The 16,706-nt window shown below is 36.4% G+C and overlaps 1 protein-coding gene across 11 annotated transcripts in view; it reads right to left on the reverse strand.

Moving 5' to 3' along the window:
• The window catches only part of PHTF2 (putative homeodomain transcription factor 2), a 127,716-nt gene that overhangs the window by 32,648 nt on the left and 78,362 nt on the right, over positions 1-16,706 (reverse strand). For all 11 annotated transcript variants that reach the window (XM_021102547.1, XM_005667703.3, XM_021102550.1 and 8 more), the window contains 4 exons: positions 16,194-16,359; positions 15,109-15,273; positions 4,016-4,202; positions 1,834-1,989 (listed from right to left, as the gene is read on the reverse strand). In XM_021102547.1, the coding sequence (XP_020958206.1) occupies positions 1,834-1,989; positions 4,016-4,202; positions 15,109-15,273; positions 16,194-16,359 (674 nt within the window). The remainder of the gene's footprint in view (positions 1-1,833; positions 1,990-4,015; positions 4,203-15,108; positions 15,274-16,193; positions 16,360-16,706) is intronic.

Genomic DNA, 16,706 nt, shown 5'->3' on the forward strand with positions numbered 1-16,706 from the left:
CCATGATCAACTGACTTCTTCTTGTGTGTGGAATTAGACTATGAATTTCACAAGCATGGTTATCTGGCTTAGGAACAGGAAATAGTACATCTGACGATGTGGGTGAAGAGGCAATGAGGAGACACACTGGCATTAGTGTCTTTCTATTTTTATTTTTTAAATTTTTTATGGCCATACCTGCAGCATATGGAAGTTCCCAGGCTAGATGTCAAATCAGAGCTGCAGCTGCAGGCCTGTGCCACAGCACCACCACACGAGAGCTACATCTCAGACCTACACCACAGATTACGGCAACCCTGGATCCCTAAGCCACTTAGCAAGCCAGGGATCAAACCCACATCCTCACAGAGACAATGTCAGGTCCTTAACCTGCTAAGCCATAACGGGAGCTCCATTAATGTCTTTGTAATGGTAACCACTGAGAAAAAAACAGCCATAGTCACTAGAATGATTAACTAGAGCTATAACCACAAAGAGTATATGAAGGACAAGTAACTCTTCTAATGTTAAATCTCTTAAGGTATTCACATTCCAGCATAGCATAATACTAGATTTCCCTAAAGTTTAACACCTAAATCATCAAGAAAAAGAAGTACAAAAAAAGGTAATATTTATCAAAAAGTGAAAGTAATAAATGTGCCATAAAGTGAGATAATGTTCTGTCTTAGAATAAAATGTAAAAATCTGAATGAAATTTTTTTCTATTTAAATAGTTTCAAGAGATATGATCATTTCAACAGATGTGATAAAGTCAGGAAAAGGTTTAGAGAAAAACAGACATCAATAAAGAAAAATAGAATCAAAGAAGAAAAAGGAATTGAATTTTAAAGTATGGGCAGTTCTACGTATAGTTTTCTAAGGTACCTTCATACTATTCTCCATAGTGGTAGACTTGTGGTTGCCTGGGGAGGGGTGGGGGTGAGGGAGTAGGATGGATTGGGAGCTTAGGGTTAATGGACGCAAACTATTGCCTTTGGAATGCATTAGCAATGAGATCCTGGTGTTTATCACTGAGAACTATGTCTAATCACTTAGGACAGATCATGATAATGGGAGACAAAAGAATGTATACATGTACGTGTAACTGGGTCACTATGCTGTACAGTAGGAAAAAAATGTATTGAGGAGATAACAATAAAAAAATAAAGTTTGGGCAACTCGATTGGTAGCAGTAACACTAAGGAAGTCACTTTGAATAATAACTCTGCTATAATATAGATGTTCCAAAGGCTTTCAAATTGTGGAAAAGACTAACATAGGAGTTCATAGGCTGTCTCTCCAGGATGGTCTTTAAAAGGAAAGAACAGGAGTTCCCATCGTGGCGCAGCGGTTAACGAACCGACTAGAAACCATGAGGTTGTGGGTTCGGTCCCTGCCCTTGCTCAGTGGGTTAACGATCCGCCGTTGCCGTGAGCTGTGGTGTAGGTTGCAGACGCGGCTCGGATTCTAAGTTGCTGTGGCTCTGGCGTGGGCCGGCGGCTACAGCTCTGATTTGACCCCTAGCCTGGGAACCTCCATATGCCACGGGGAGCGGCCCAAGAAATAGCTAAAAAAAAAAAAAAAAGACAAAAATAAATAAATAAATAAAAGGAAAGGACAAACTGAATGATTGAGTCTTTAGAGATAATGTACGTGTATACAACTGTGTAGCTATTTATCACACATGAAATACATAAATCTAAAACCACTCCTCTATATTTACAGATCATGTAACAAGATACTGATTCTGATGGGAAATATTTATTATTTCAATAATTATATTCAATTGTTGAAAGAAGTAAATTAGTAACATAAGCAGATATGTATATACAGATGTAAAGCCAAAGTATATACCTCATTAGGGTAATGTTTTTTATAATGGTGTGACTTTCTATTCCGAAGAATACTCTCAGAAGTCCTATCTGCATGACGGCGTAATGGGTATCCTGTTTCAGGACCTTCTTCACTGGAGACTTCGTCGGAGACATTTGTCATTGTCCTTTGGGTATCCTAAATTGGGAGTATACAAAGAAGATTACTGATGATCTCTGACCAACTCTGTAGCTTTAAAACTGCAAAATTTTAAATTACACATACATATACACACATACCTTCAAATACCTCTAAAAACCTGACAGTAATTGATAAGTACTACCTGATTTTCTTTTTTAAAAAGTCTTAAATCAGTATCCAAAATACTTATTTTTAATTTTAAGAGTAATGCAATAGTCATTTGTCCAATATCTGTTCACAAAAGAATGTGAAAAAGCAGAACAGACCATTTAAAAGCAGCTGAGAAACTTGATATGAATTATACTATTGTCCCAAACTGAAAATGCCATCAGTCACAAGACCAGTACTTATTCAATAATGGGTTACGAGGCAGGAGGTGGTGACTGGTAGATAAATGCAGCACATATCAGATAGACAACACCACGTATATGTTGATTTGTAAGAGACATCCAGATTTCAGAAGCTCTGAAATTTAGAGACTCCAGAGCTGATTATTTTATTGATACTTTCATGTTCCTCTCATATGTTAGTAGGTAATACATACCTGGAAATGTGTTTGAAAACAGTACGACTAAAAACTTATTTGTTGAGTGATCCTGGTGATGTTAGGCTCACATTACCACAGAGCTAAATGCCTTAAAAATCTAAAATCAGAGTAAGGGACTATATTTCATTGCTGCCCTGGGCTATTTATTATATAGCTGTAGGTACTGAAAATACATGTACCACCAAGCAGTAACACATTTTCCACTCAAAATAGAGAATCCTCTTTTCTTTACTAAGATTCCTCAACACAAATGTTAACGCTTATATCCCTAAATGTAACACAGGTTAACATAACACCTTTTAATTTGACCATATTTTATTTTTACTGTAACGGCTTTTTTTTTACTTCATGTTTTTTTTTCTCATTTTTTTTTAGGGCCTCACCTGCAGCATATGGAAGTTCCAGGCTAGCAGTCAAAGTGGAGCTGTACCTGCCAGCCTACACCACAGCCACAGCAACGCCCTATCTGAGCCATGTCTGTGACCTAAACCACAGTTCACCAGATCCTTAACACACTGAGTGAGGCCAGGGATGGAACCCACATCCTCATGGATACTAGCTGGGTTCGTATCCTGCTGAGCCACAATGGGAACTCCCTTTACTGTAATACCTTTTAAAGAATAAATTATTTAACCAAAACACTTCAGGGAAACAAAGAGAAAGATTTGTTCCAATAAACACAGGGTTTCTTTAGGAAAAGTAAACAATTTTTATCCTTAATAAATTATTTCCTCAGTAAGAATTTTTGTTCAAATTAAAAACAAAACACAGAGGCTGACACCAAAAGTAACGAAGCTAAGAAAAACAAGATAATATTTTCTTTTTTCTTTTGTCTTTTTGCCTTTTCTAGGGCCACTCCCACAGCATATGGAGGTTCCCAAGCTAGGGGTCTAATCGGAGCTGTAGCTGCCGACCTACGCCAGGGCCACAGCAACGCAGGATCCAAGCCGAGTCTGCAACCTACACCACAGCTCACGGAAACACCAGATCCTTAACCCATTGAGCGAGGCCAGGGATTGAAGCTGCAATCTCATGGTTCCTAGTCGGATTCGTTAACCACTGAGCCACGATGGGAACTCTGAGATAATATTTTCTTATAGAGAACATGAATGGAAAACCAGGGTCCTAGAGATCAGTTTCTAGAATAATTTAGATATTCCACTTGAAATGAATTCTTACACACAAGGAAATGGGGAAATACAAAGTACGGTTTAACAAATATCAACTATAAATCATTAAGTACTTTAACATTTCAGAAAAACTGGAGCCATCAATCAGTTCAGAGGGCATCAAGTTATACTGGAAATCAAATTTATTCACACTACTTTGATTTTCCACTTCATCAGTGTGATTTGTAAAGGCTCAGAGAATCAATTCTAGAGAAAATACATATATTAGCAGGCAACTACTACATCTAAGTCACTTCCCATTAGCTAATATAAGAAGACAAAACCTGTTGTTAAAAATCATTATTACTTTGCTAGGAATGTTCCTCAGTGTTCCTGTGTTCCAGGTCGCTTCTTCTGGTCGAAGAATTTCACACTGGGGTTCATGGCTTTGTACTCCATCTTCACTGCTTTTAACAGTCTTTTTCCCATCAAGGGATACATAGCCATTGTCAGTTTCAGTTGATTTATCAATTGAATTTTTTGCTTTCTTTGATCTAAAGAGAAAAACATGAAAAGCATGTTATGTGGACTTATTGTGGATAGGTTACTAATAAAAAATATGGTCTTTTAATAATTAAATCTGATAGTTATCTCTTAGCATTTTAATCGCTACCTTATTTTAAAATAAATAATTTAGGGAGTTCCCGTCGTGGCGCAGTGGTTAACGAATCCCACTAGGAACCACGAGGTTGAGGGTTCGGTCCCTGCCCTTGCTCAGTGGGTTAACGATCCGGCGTTGCCGTGAGCTGTGGTGTAGGTTGCAGACGCGGCTCGGATCTAAGTTGCTGTGGCTCTGGCGTGGGCCGGTGGCTACAGCTCTGATTTGACCCCTAGCCTGGGAACCTCCATATGCCACGGGGAGCGGCCCAAGAAATAGCAACAACAACAACAACAAAAGACAAAAGACAAAAAAAAAAAAAAAGAGACAAAAAAATAAAATAAAATAAATAATTTAGAAATATAGTATTTATCATATAAAATAAACATGTAAACCAATGTCCTATGCAACTTATTTTCTGTTTTGAGTTCTTATAAATAGCAATTCTAAGAGACATGCTCTCCTTATCAAGTAATTCTTGGTCAAAATCACCTGGTCTCTGAGCAAAATCTAAGATCAAAATTTTGCCCATTTTATTATAGTTAATAATATATTTTTTTAAAGTCTTGTTTTTTAAAAAAAATCTCAATATTATAAAGGAAAGCTGCAATTAGTGGTTTAACTTAATTTTAATACTTTACCATTAGTATAGATACATAAATATCTCTGATAAATTCATTTTTACATGCAATGAAGACAGGCCTTTTTTTTCTTTTGCTTTTTAGGGCCACACCTGTGGCATATGGAGGTTTCCAGGCTAGGGGTCTAATTGGAGCTATAGCTGCAGGCCACAGCCACAGCAACACAGGATCTGAGCCACATCTGCCGACCTACACCAGAGCTCACCGCAACGCAGGATCCCTAACCCACTGAGAAAGACCAGGGATTGAACCTGCAACCTCATGGTTCCTAGTCGTATTCATTTCCGCTGCGCCACGACAGGAACTCCAACACAGGATATTTTATAACATAAAAATACATGAAACAAGGTAAAACTGTATACAAGATTTTACATAACATAAAAGGTAAAATTGAAGACCACAAAGAAAAAGTAACCTCTTTCACCTACTGAAATACTCTTGAAAAAATGTTAGTAATATGTAGCTTCTAAGTATCAAAAGGCTACAATTGAGGCTTTTCCTTTATAGGTATTAACATTTTCTCAACACTTAAACATAAGATGGAAATAATAAACAAGACATTTTTGATTAATAGGAAAATGCTTGAGGAGTTCTCTTTAGAAACTCCAGTGGATGAAAGAAAGCCTATCCAAAAGAAATGGTTAGCAGAAATATAATGTAAATCCCACACAAAGTTAAAATGTGCAGATTAACTCACTCACAAAATATTATTAAAAAGCAATTGTATTTAATTATATTTAAATAAATTCCCTTGAATTTTCTCTCGAGTTTCCGTTTTGCAAGACAGGGAAAATAAAACTAGTATATTGCCATCATGTAGGTCAAAAAACAAAAGGTTTTTAAATGTGGGAAAACATCTTTAACACTAAAGTTAGTTGTGTCTGAGTCTTTCAGAACTGTAAAGGATCTTGGAACTCATCTATGCTAAATGCTTATTTTGTAAACAAGGAATCAGAAATCAAAGAGGTCTAGGTGACTTATTTAAGGTCACACAGCAGTTAGGGACAGAACTGGCATCGGAACACAGACCTTCTGACTATGAGGTTAATTATATTCTCCACACTGCCTCCAATCGCTTATTCTTTGGGAAACTCTTAGGATTTCTTCTTAACACATCCATCAAAAAGCCTAGAAAGTTTCTATCTTATACAAACAAGCCCCTCTCCTTTCCCACCTTCTCCTGCAAGGTTACTAAAGAGGACAGGCAGACCACACCTCCCATATGTTCTACAGAGCTCTCATGCTTTCTGGTCACAAAGAACACATCTACCTCCACACAGTGGCAAGACTAAAGAGTTCACACTTCCGACACTTTTCTTTAAAAAAAAAATTATTAAAGTATAGTTGATTTACAATGCTCTGTCAATTTCTGCTATACTGACCCTATTTTTCTATATGACCCTAAGAGGCATGGCCAGACAAAGGAATGAGCCATGGAACAAAGATCATTGAAGAATGGCAGAGGGAAGGAGGAAAATGAATTATGGTGGAGAGAAGAAAGGGCAAAAGAGAACATAAAAGGTGCAGAGAAAACCTGTGACCTTCTCTCCATACGAAGAAAGGCATAGAAACATCGACTACCTCTTTGTCTCTCCCTTGAACACTGTACAACACATGGATGTGGAAAAAGACCAAAGTAAGTGAAGTTACTTGATATCTTGAAAGTGTGAGGAACTCAAAGAGAAAGAGTGTGTAGGAAAGGTATTTATGAAGCTTCATGGAAGCTGTATTGGGCTGGAAAGGGAGTGGGAAGGAGGTGAATGAGGTGAAGGAGGACTGGAAAGTTGGTAGAACAGAACCATTAACCAGCTGGATATGTAAGAGGAGAAATGGAAATGGTGGACTTGAAGTATCCAGGACTTGAAGTGCTAGAAAGATCGGTAGGCAGATGAAAATACAGGCCTAGAAGTCAATGGTCAAGGCAGAAAAAGTAGCTGTAAACTTTGAGAGTGAAACAGAACCCTAGAGAGCCAAAAGATATGAGTGTAGTGAAAAGGGTTCTGAATCAGTAACAACAGCTGCTTTAAGAATTTTTCTAAGGGGAATACACTCTTTCTCTATCAAAACAGAATAAAGATTATGTCAAGCCAAGGGAAAGAGTACTAATAGCGCTCATTTCATCTACACTTCGGCTATCTCCTTCTTCCTCCCTTCCTTATTTCTGCCTCCTTTCAATCTTCTCTGGGTTCTCTTCCCCCAGTATCTCCGTAAAGTACAAGTAACACTACCAGAAGACATGGACAGTAAGTTATAAGCTACCGTAGCTGTCTGATGTTTCTCTTGAGCTAAATGCAGATAAATCGCTACTCAAGCTAAAATGATAAAATACTACACTTAAGTATAACTGTCAGCGTTTACAAAGCAGCTCAAAATACAAACTGAGGAAGTTTAGCAGTGGCCGGTAATAATAGCACTTCCAGCAGCAGGGGAAGCCCAGCAACAGCCAATAACAGCATCTCCTTTGAAAGTGATTTTAGGAGAGGGGGGCAAGGTGCCGCCCAAAGATGTTGAGATGGACTATATACAGAAGATTAACTGAATAAGTAAATATAGTGAAGACAACAGGAACCTTGTTTTCCAGTGATAGAGAAGGAAGATATAGAGAGGAGAAAAAATATAAAATGAGCTTTGTGGTACTGTATTTGAATTGGAACTACCACTGCAAATTCATGGCTTATATCTTGATAAAGAAATAAATACAAATATAAAAGGATACACACACACACACACACACACATTTTCTACCTCTGTCCACTGAGAAGGCCCCAAGGTAGCAACACCACAGTAACAATGAGCACATCTAGCATCCAGATCTTGGTTTCTATATACCACTCCTCTTAAAGAAATGGCTGATTCCAGGCCTGATGCAGAGGAAGTACAAATTGAACCTGGATATATGGGAGTTCTCTGCAGTATTCTCTCAACATTTCTTCAAGTTTGAAATTATTTGAAAATAAAAGTACATACTGGGTTTTGTTTTTTGTTTTTTGCTTTTGCCTCACCCTTGAAGAATATGCATGCTCCTAGGCCAGGAATTGAATCCAAGTCCCACCTATGACCTAGGCCACAGCTACAGCAGTGCCAAATCCTTAACCTGACTCAGAGCCAGGGATTGAACCAGCACCTCAGTAGCAACCTAAGCCACTGCAGAGACAACAGTGGATCCTTAACCCACTGTGCCAGAACAGGAACTCCGAAATTATACATTTCTACAAGCACAATCAGTATTCTGAGTAGGCCGTACTTATTTATTTTTGGTTTTTGCTTTTTCTTGGATTTTTTATTGTTGAGATTTTTTTTTTTTCTTTTCCTTTTTTCACCACACCCAAGGCATATGGAAGTTCTTGGGTCAGGGAATGAATCTGAGCTACATCTCCGACCTATACCACAGCTGTGGCAACACCAAATTCTTACCACATTGTGCCACAGGAGGAACTCATTTTTTTGTTGTTGTTGAGAAATTTGATCTCCAAAAAGCTGTTCTTGTTCTATCTGGGAATTTAAGCCCTTCACTGAATTTTAAAATTTCTTTTTTTTTTTTTTTTTTTTTGCCATGCCCACAGCACATGGAAGTTCCCGGACCAGGGATCAAACCCACACCACAGTGCCAGATCCACATCACAGGCTCAGTGACCTAAGCCACAGCAATGACAATGCCAGATCCTTAACCTACTGAGCCATCAGGTAACTTCTAGGGCATACTTTAGATCTGAGTGTAGGAAATGTCGAAGGGAGAAAGTGTAGGAGAGCCAAGTTCCAATAACACAGACTGAATAGGGTCAAAAAATTGTGACTGCTCCAGGCAAGGCTTAGTTTTACCACCGACTGCTATATCATTCACATTGACATTAATTGCTGAAAGTAAGAACTAATAATATTATTAACTTCTCAAAAGGAACACAGGTTGCTTAGATTCAGATGTTTAAGTTATTCCTCTCATTTCTTTATATAAGGAAGTAAAACTACTAGGGAAAGAGAGTGGGAGTGAGAGAGTTATAAAAGAAAGAAATGTGAAATAGAGTACATTTTTGAAGGGAAGCTACTTCTATTTAAGGTAACTTTAAAATATGTAAAGAAAGGAGTTCCCTGGTGGCCTAAGCAGGTTAATCATCTGGCATTGTCACTATTGTGGCTTGGGTTACTGCTATGGTTGGGGTTTAATCCCTGGCCTAGGACTTTCCACAGACAAAAAAGTAAAAAAATAAATTGAAGCAAGGTAAATAACATTTTGATTTTTTTCTTTTTTATCATTTAATAGGGTCTCTTCCTTTACAGGAGAGAATTTAGTGATTTTATTTTTTAGTTTTAGTTTTTATTTTTTGTAACTGTATTTTTTTTAACAGCACAGTGATTCCATATTAATAGCACTTTGATTTTTAAATAAACACATGCATCTAAATCATCATTCCCTACCAAAAACAAAAAGCAGGGTAGAAAAAAGCTGGTTAGGAAAGAAATGGTATTTTTTAGTATTATCCACAAAAAGATCTACCTTTTGAAAGATACCCTTAATGCATATAATACGTTCACTTAATAAAACCAGAGTTAACAATATTTTCTTAGATCAATCCAAATACCATGAATCACAAGCACCAGGGCAGTGAGGTTAGTAGTATCTTGAAAACAAGAGACGTAGAAGTCTATGCCAATTTTACTTAGTCCATGATAGAAGCAGTATTTCCCATATTAGGATTTTTTTTAAATTAAAGTATAATTGATGTTAGTTTCATATGTACAACACAGTGGTTTGACACTTATACATTGTTGCACTGGACTTTGAAGAAAAAGCATTTGCAAAGATACAATGTGCTATTTCATTGCCATGGTCACAGTTTATAACTTTATAACTTGACTACTACTTTAATCTTTGGATGTCATGACCTGTGTAAAATTTTCTTTTAAAGTATTATGCTTGACATTCAAGAAGGGTAGATCTGTGTCAAAAATATTCTTAGGAGGACATGACCTTTAAAAATATATCCAGAATAATTACTTTAGTTCCTTTGTGAGATATAATGAGAGACAACTTTGTTCTTTTCTGAAAAAATGCAAATAAATGTACAATCTTCACCACAAAAAAAAATCATAAAACTGGATTTTTTTTTTCACATTAAAAACTTTAGCCAAAAAGTTAACACAACTTTAAAAGAACTTAGTGGCTTATAAAAAAATCAAATCGACTGTGCCAAACATGAAAATCAGTGTATTTCTATATTAAAAACCTAGTCAGATAATCAAGAATGTTCATGATAGATACTCTGTACTGCTATGGAAAAAACAGTGGAAGTATTTTTTGGTGCTCTCAAAAATATTCAGAGGTATATAAATTGAGCCAACTGAAAATCATCCTTCCAGTATTGAAAGGACATTAGAGAGTTGCTAGTGGGGAAGTTAACAGTAACAGATAACTCTAGAACACGGATAGTATGAAATTTCTGGTCTCATTTCCACAAGGTTAGGAATCAAAGGGGAGAGGAGGTCAGGCAAACAGAATGCATAAAATGTCAGATATAAGAAAATGGCACAGGGGCCTACTTATAACTCTCATTGCTATTTGGAGCTATGCATACACCTTGGCTAAATGCTAACTTAGGAGTTCTCTTGTGGCCCAGCAGGTTAAGGATCTTGTCTTGCCACCACAGTGGCTTGGGTTGTTTCTGTGGCTTGGGTTCAGTCCCTGGTCAGAGAACTTCCACATGCATAGGTGTGGCCAAAAAAATGCTAACTTGGCCCTTCAAAGACTCTTGTCAGCCTACGTTTCCCTAGGTATCCTCTACCACACATAAGTTTGAGAGGTGTGCACTGAGTTATATTTATTTACAGTACCTGTAACCTTTCTAGGACCAGTCCAACTCTAAAGCACAGTGACTTAAGCAAATGTAGTAAGTTATCTAGTTGTAGCCATTCTTGAAAATCTGGGATATACTGGCATTCACACAGTCTTCATCTTTGTATGTAGATGACAGGCAGCAGAGCTTCGCATTCAGTTTACAGCTTAAATAATTGTACTATCTCAGCTACAGTCAATAAAAAACAAATTTCTAGAGGAACTACATACCGTTTTAACTTATATTATGCAGTTTACTCCATTATGTGAAGAAAGACAATTTAAGCTCTTTAATTTTCACTTTAGTGCTAAAAACAGTAAATATAGAAGATAAATGGGACAGAAATCTTCAAGGTAGGTAAGTCAGATATATGAATCAACATGTAAACTTGTTTTATTCTGTCATCTGTCTCTAATTCACCAAGTAAATTTACATGTTACTTTTTCTACTCAAAAAAAGATCAAAATTCCTATTGACTATGTTTTAATGATATTTTGATGGTCAAATGAATCTTAAAACACATGAAAGAAATCTTGGAATCTATCTCAATTTTGAAATAGGTATTATACTGAAGAGGTATACAATCTAGACGTAATTCTTCTTATTCAATCTTTCTAGTAGCAACTATAATTACGCTAATTTAAGACAATATATTTCACTGATATTAAAGTGCTAAATCCTTAGGAAATACAGGTAGTTTCTATATGTTTTTTAATTGACACTTTCTTTGCCTTTGTTTTCTCAGGTTTGTAAAGTTTTTTTTGGCAGTAGTTCCTAATTGTTTCAAATGAGAAATACTATCTTTATTTTTAAAAGGACAGTTTTATCTTAAGAATGAAATGTACTTAGAGATAATAACAGGGCCTTTCCAATTATAAATACAGGATGTTAGGAGTTCCCGTCACAGCTCAGTGGAAATCAATAACTAGTATCCATGAGGATGCAGGTTTGATCCCTGGCCTCGCACAGGGTTAAGGATCCGGCATTGCCATAAGCTGTGGTGTAGGTCACAGACACGGCTTGGATCCCGCATTGCTGTGGCTGTGGCATAGGCCAGAGGCTACAGCTCCAATTCGACCCCTAACCTGGAAACCTCCATATGCCGTGGGTGCAGCCCTAAGAAGACCAAAAAAATTAAATAATAATAAACACAGGATGTTCAAAAACAGTAATTTTCATTCTAACATCTCGAAAAATCATCAAGATAACAAACACAAATATTAGATATTTGTGTGGTTATACATTTATTTTCCCATCCATTACCTTAATTCAGATACCTTCTTAGAAATATTCATCTTTTCAACTTATCACCAGAAACAATTTTAAGACTCAGTTGATATTTCAGTTTAAGCCTTTTCTGACTTACCAAAGCCTCGAAGAACAAGACATCATCGAGATGTCAGAACTCAGCTTAGAATTTCTAAAAGTAACATTTCCCTTAAGATCTTTTTGTACCCAATTTTTAAAATTATTTAAAAAATTTTAAAATTTATTTTTATTTATTTTTTGTACCCAATATTTAAAACAGTCTCATTCATTGCTGGCAAACTAGTTCCCAAATGAGACAGCTGAAAACAATGCATCTTTAGCCAGTAGGCACATGAAAAAATGTTCAACAGCACTAATTATTAGAGATATGCAAATCAAAACTGTAATGAGGTATCACCTCACAATGTTCAGAATGGCCGTCATTAATAAGTCTACAAATAACAAATGCTGGAGAGGGTGTGGAGAAAAGGGAACCCTCCTCTACTGTTGGTGGGAATATGAACTGGCACAACCACTATGGAGGACAGTTACGTTGGTTCCCCAGAAAGCTGAATATTGAACTACCATATAATCAATAATCCCATTCCTAGGATATATTCCTAGGCATATATCCAGACAAAACTACAATTCAAAAAGATACATGCAACCCTGTGTTCAATGTAGCACTATTCACAATAGTCAAGACTTGGGAACAACCTAAATGTCCAACAATAGATGAATGAATTAAGAAGATGTGGTACAGATATATAATGAATACTACTCATCCATAAAAAAGAATGAAATAATGCCATCTGCAGCAACACAGACTCAACTAGAGATTTTCATACTAAGTGAAATAAGTCAGAAAGACAAAGACGAATACCCTATGATATCATTTATATATGGAATCTGAAATATGGCACAAATGAACCCATCTACAAAACAGACAGACTTGCAGTTGCTAAGGGGGAAAGGGGAGAGACTGGGAGTCTGGGGTTAGTAGATACAAACTATTACACTTAGAATAAATAAGCAATGAGGTCCTACAGTACAGCACAGGAAACTATATCCAGTCTCTTGGGATAGACCATAATGAAAAAAAAGAAAGGGAATGTGTATGTGTGTGTGTATTTAAAATATATTTATGTATTATGTATGACTGGGTCACTTTGCTGTACCACAGAAACTGGCACGATACTGTAAATCAAAGAGTAAAGCGAAGGGAATTTCCATCATGGCTCAGTGGAAACAAATCTGACTAGCATCCATGAAGACGCAAGTTTGATCTCTGGCCTCACACAATGGTTTAAGGATCCGGCATTGCCATGAGCTATGGTGTACATCGCAGACATGGCTCGGATCCCGCATTGCTGTGGCTGTGGTGTAGGCCAGCAGCTACAGCTCCAATTCAACCTCAAGCCTAGGAACCTCCATATGCTGCAGTGTGGCCCTAAGATAGATAGATAGATAGATAGATAGATAGATAGACAGACAGACAGACAGACAGACAGACAGACAGACAGATTAGATAGATAGATAAAAGAAAGAGAGAAAAGAGAAAATAATGCATCCCATGATTATGGGAAGACTATCCAAAGGGATTTAGTCATTATAATATCATTTACTAGTAGTCAAGGTCATGCCACAGCCCCAAGAGAAGAAAATTAAAATCCGAAACTCATCTGACTAGAGAAACATTGTAGAATTCCAAAGACATCAACTTACTGTTTTAGGAATATTCTGAATTCTACATAATACAATACCATTTATAAACAACCTTAAACAACTAAATAGTTCCCCCAAAGCAAAATATATCCACTATGCTATTTATAACTGCTTAACAGAAAATCTTGAGAAATGTTTTAAGAAATTGAATTTACAGTGATAAAACTATCATATCTTTACTGTCATAAAGTAGAGCTATTTATATATGTTTTAAAAAAGACTAACAGAGAGAAAGAGAATCCTATCCAAATTAAAAAGGAAACAAAATGTATCTTCTCTGTAAGACTGGCTAAAAGAGTCAAAGAATCAACTTAATGCCACATTACTGCAAACTATTAAAATTGAGAAAATGTCCCCCAAATTATAATCAGTAAGAATTCACACAGGATATAAAAGCTTAATATATAATGCATGATAAACTTTATCATAAGAGAACAATCACAAACTGACGAAACAGTGATATTAGTAGAGGAGTCAACAAAAGTGACTGAAAATAGTTGCTTTCAGTACCCCTTTTCTTGATTTGCTAGCTTAGCAATTTTCATTAGTTTTGATAAATTTTTATTATGGCACAAACTATACAAAAACCCTAGTGTACAAGAACAGACTATCAAGAGCATGGTATATATTTTATTTGTTCAAATAATTATGCCTCTCTCTCTATACACACGCACACACACACACACACCCACATATTTTGCTTTTTAGGGCCACACAGCATATGGAAGTTTCCAGGCTAGGGGTTGAATCGGAGCTACAGCTGCCAGCCTACACCACAGCCACAGTAACTAACACCAGATTTGAGCCGCATCTGCAACCTACATCATGGCTCACAGCAACACCAGATCCTTAACCCACTGAACAGGGCCCGGGATTGAATCAGTGTCCTCATAGATATTAATTAGGATCGTTATCGCTGAACCACAATGAGAAATCCATGCCAATATATTTTATTTCAGATAATTTTAGATATCTGAGGCACAGATCAAGGAAAAAAGTATCATACAACTCAGATGGCATATCCAATTTGACTTATAGTGCCAATAAAAATAAAATAACCAATTTAATAAAAAATAAAACAGTAGTTGAGAAATCACAAAATAAATTAAAATCAAGAAATTCTAACTAAATATACCTCAATGGTATATTATTCATTCTTATATAGATGAATTTATGTATATCCCAAAGTAAACTTTACAGTCTCTATTTTTCCATTATCTATAGCATTATAAATTATCAAAATAAAATCCATAACAGGGCTGTCACATTTAAAGTCATTACTATACATTACCTGAGACTAAAGTGCCAGAAAAGGGATAGTGCATTTCCATGCCATATTAAGTCTTGAATAAATACAAACCCTGATAAAAAGAAAGCAGCACGCCAGAGATCTCTGAAGACAGCGCCAACGCCATAAGAGGTGCTTGTACCATGGCTCTGAACTGCTCCCTCCTGTGTGTTATCTGTGGTACTAGAACCATCTCCTTCCCTATGTACTTCCAAATGGGCTGCTTTTCTTAGTTTCCTTCATTAGAAGAGATTAAGAGTAGAAGACAGCTTTGAAATTTTAATAACCACTTTCTCGGTAGTACATTAAACATTCTGGTTAACATAAACACAGGAACTTTAATATATAGTAAAATGTAGACTGCTGGATAACAGTTATGCCAAATATTAAGCACATAATTCAAGACCAATTTCTATGCATGTTAAAGTATTGTTCCTTGCTCATACTGACAGGTCAGTGGACAAGAGGCTGTAAGGATCACAATGGACAGATATTTACAAAAGTATTCCTTCCCTATTTGAATGCCACTTAGAAAGAAGAAAATTGGAAAGAATTATAATCTAACTGATCAACAGTGCTATTTATCTAATGAGGCATTATTTTTTCAAAATAAAAGGGCTTAAATCTTATTACCTCAAAACTGTAAATGTCACAATCTCTTAGCAACAATATTCCAAAGAGGAATTGCTCCCAAAGACCCTTAAAACAGAACTCCATTGTGCTAAGTGGTCAGTAAGACTTGCTATGTTTACTTAATCAAGAGGCAATATTAAACAGCTTCAGACATGATATAAAACAGGATCTAAACAGAATCTAGCTGAAAGTTTTCCCTGACTTTCATTTTTGCCAAAGCATCTCTTAAGTACACGCTTTTATAAATAGTGGGAATTATTAGCAATTCCAGTTACCATATATTCCCTACACTAATATTAAGTGCGTTAGCAATAAGCTTCAAGAAAGAAAACACAAAAACAGGTATATGATCTTGAAATGGCTTTGAAGAAGATAACAGAAACTAAATCATTCAGAAGCTGATTCTGAAGCTCATCACTGTATTGAAAGAGCAACATATACAGGGTAACATTTAAGTCAAGAACAATCCTGGATTTAAATTATAGACCACTTTTAAAAAAAGACCACTTTTAAACCTACAGTACCTTCTTCTTTTCCCCCCAGTACTTAGAGGAGGCTTGGGGGTTCTTGTTGAGACAATCTGGCAGTGCACAGTCCCTAGGAGCAGCATCAGCCATATTGGCCCAATCACTTCCGTCAGAGGTATGCTATGTGGGCTAGAAGCGGAACAGAATAATACTATTGCGGCAACTACAAAAAAGGAAGAAAAATACATTTAATTGCAGACCTGATAGTCATACCCTCAAAATGTTAAACATTGTTATAATATTGTCTCTTGCCAGATTATTTTTCTAAATTTAAGTGAGATAAAAGTTACTCTAGACAAGTTCTTTCAGACTATTTTATTGTTGGCCACTGGCTAATCATGTTATTCATAAATAAACTCTTGGAAAAGAGTAACAGCCAACATAGCCTAAAATACACACCTTAACACTGTAATGAAGACTAGATGCATACAAATTTAAAGGCATTCCTGGTAAGATTACAGACACCCTCCTCCTCAGTTTAGAGGAAAAGGGGGTCATACAACGAAACAA

This window comes from Sus scrofa, chromosome 9 (genome assembly GCF_000003025.6).
Source record: "Sus scrofa isolate TJ Tabasco breed Duroc chromosome 9, Sscrofa11.1, whole genome shotgun sequence".
Lineage (NCBI taxonomy): Eukaryota > Metazoa > Chordata > Mammalia > Artiodactyla > Suidae > Sus > Sus scrofa.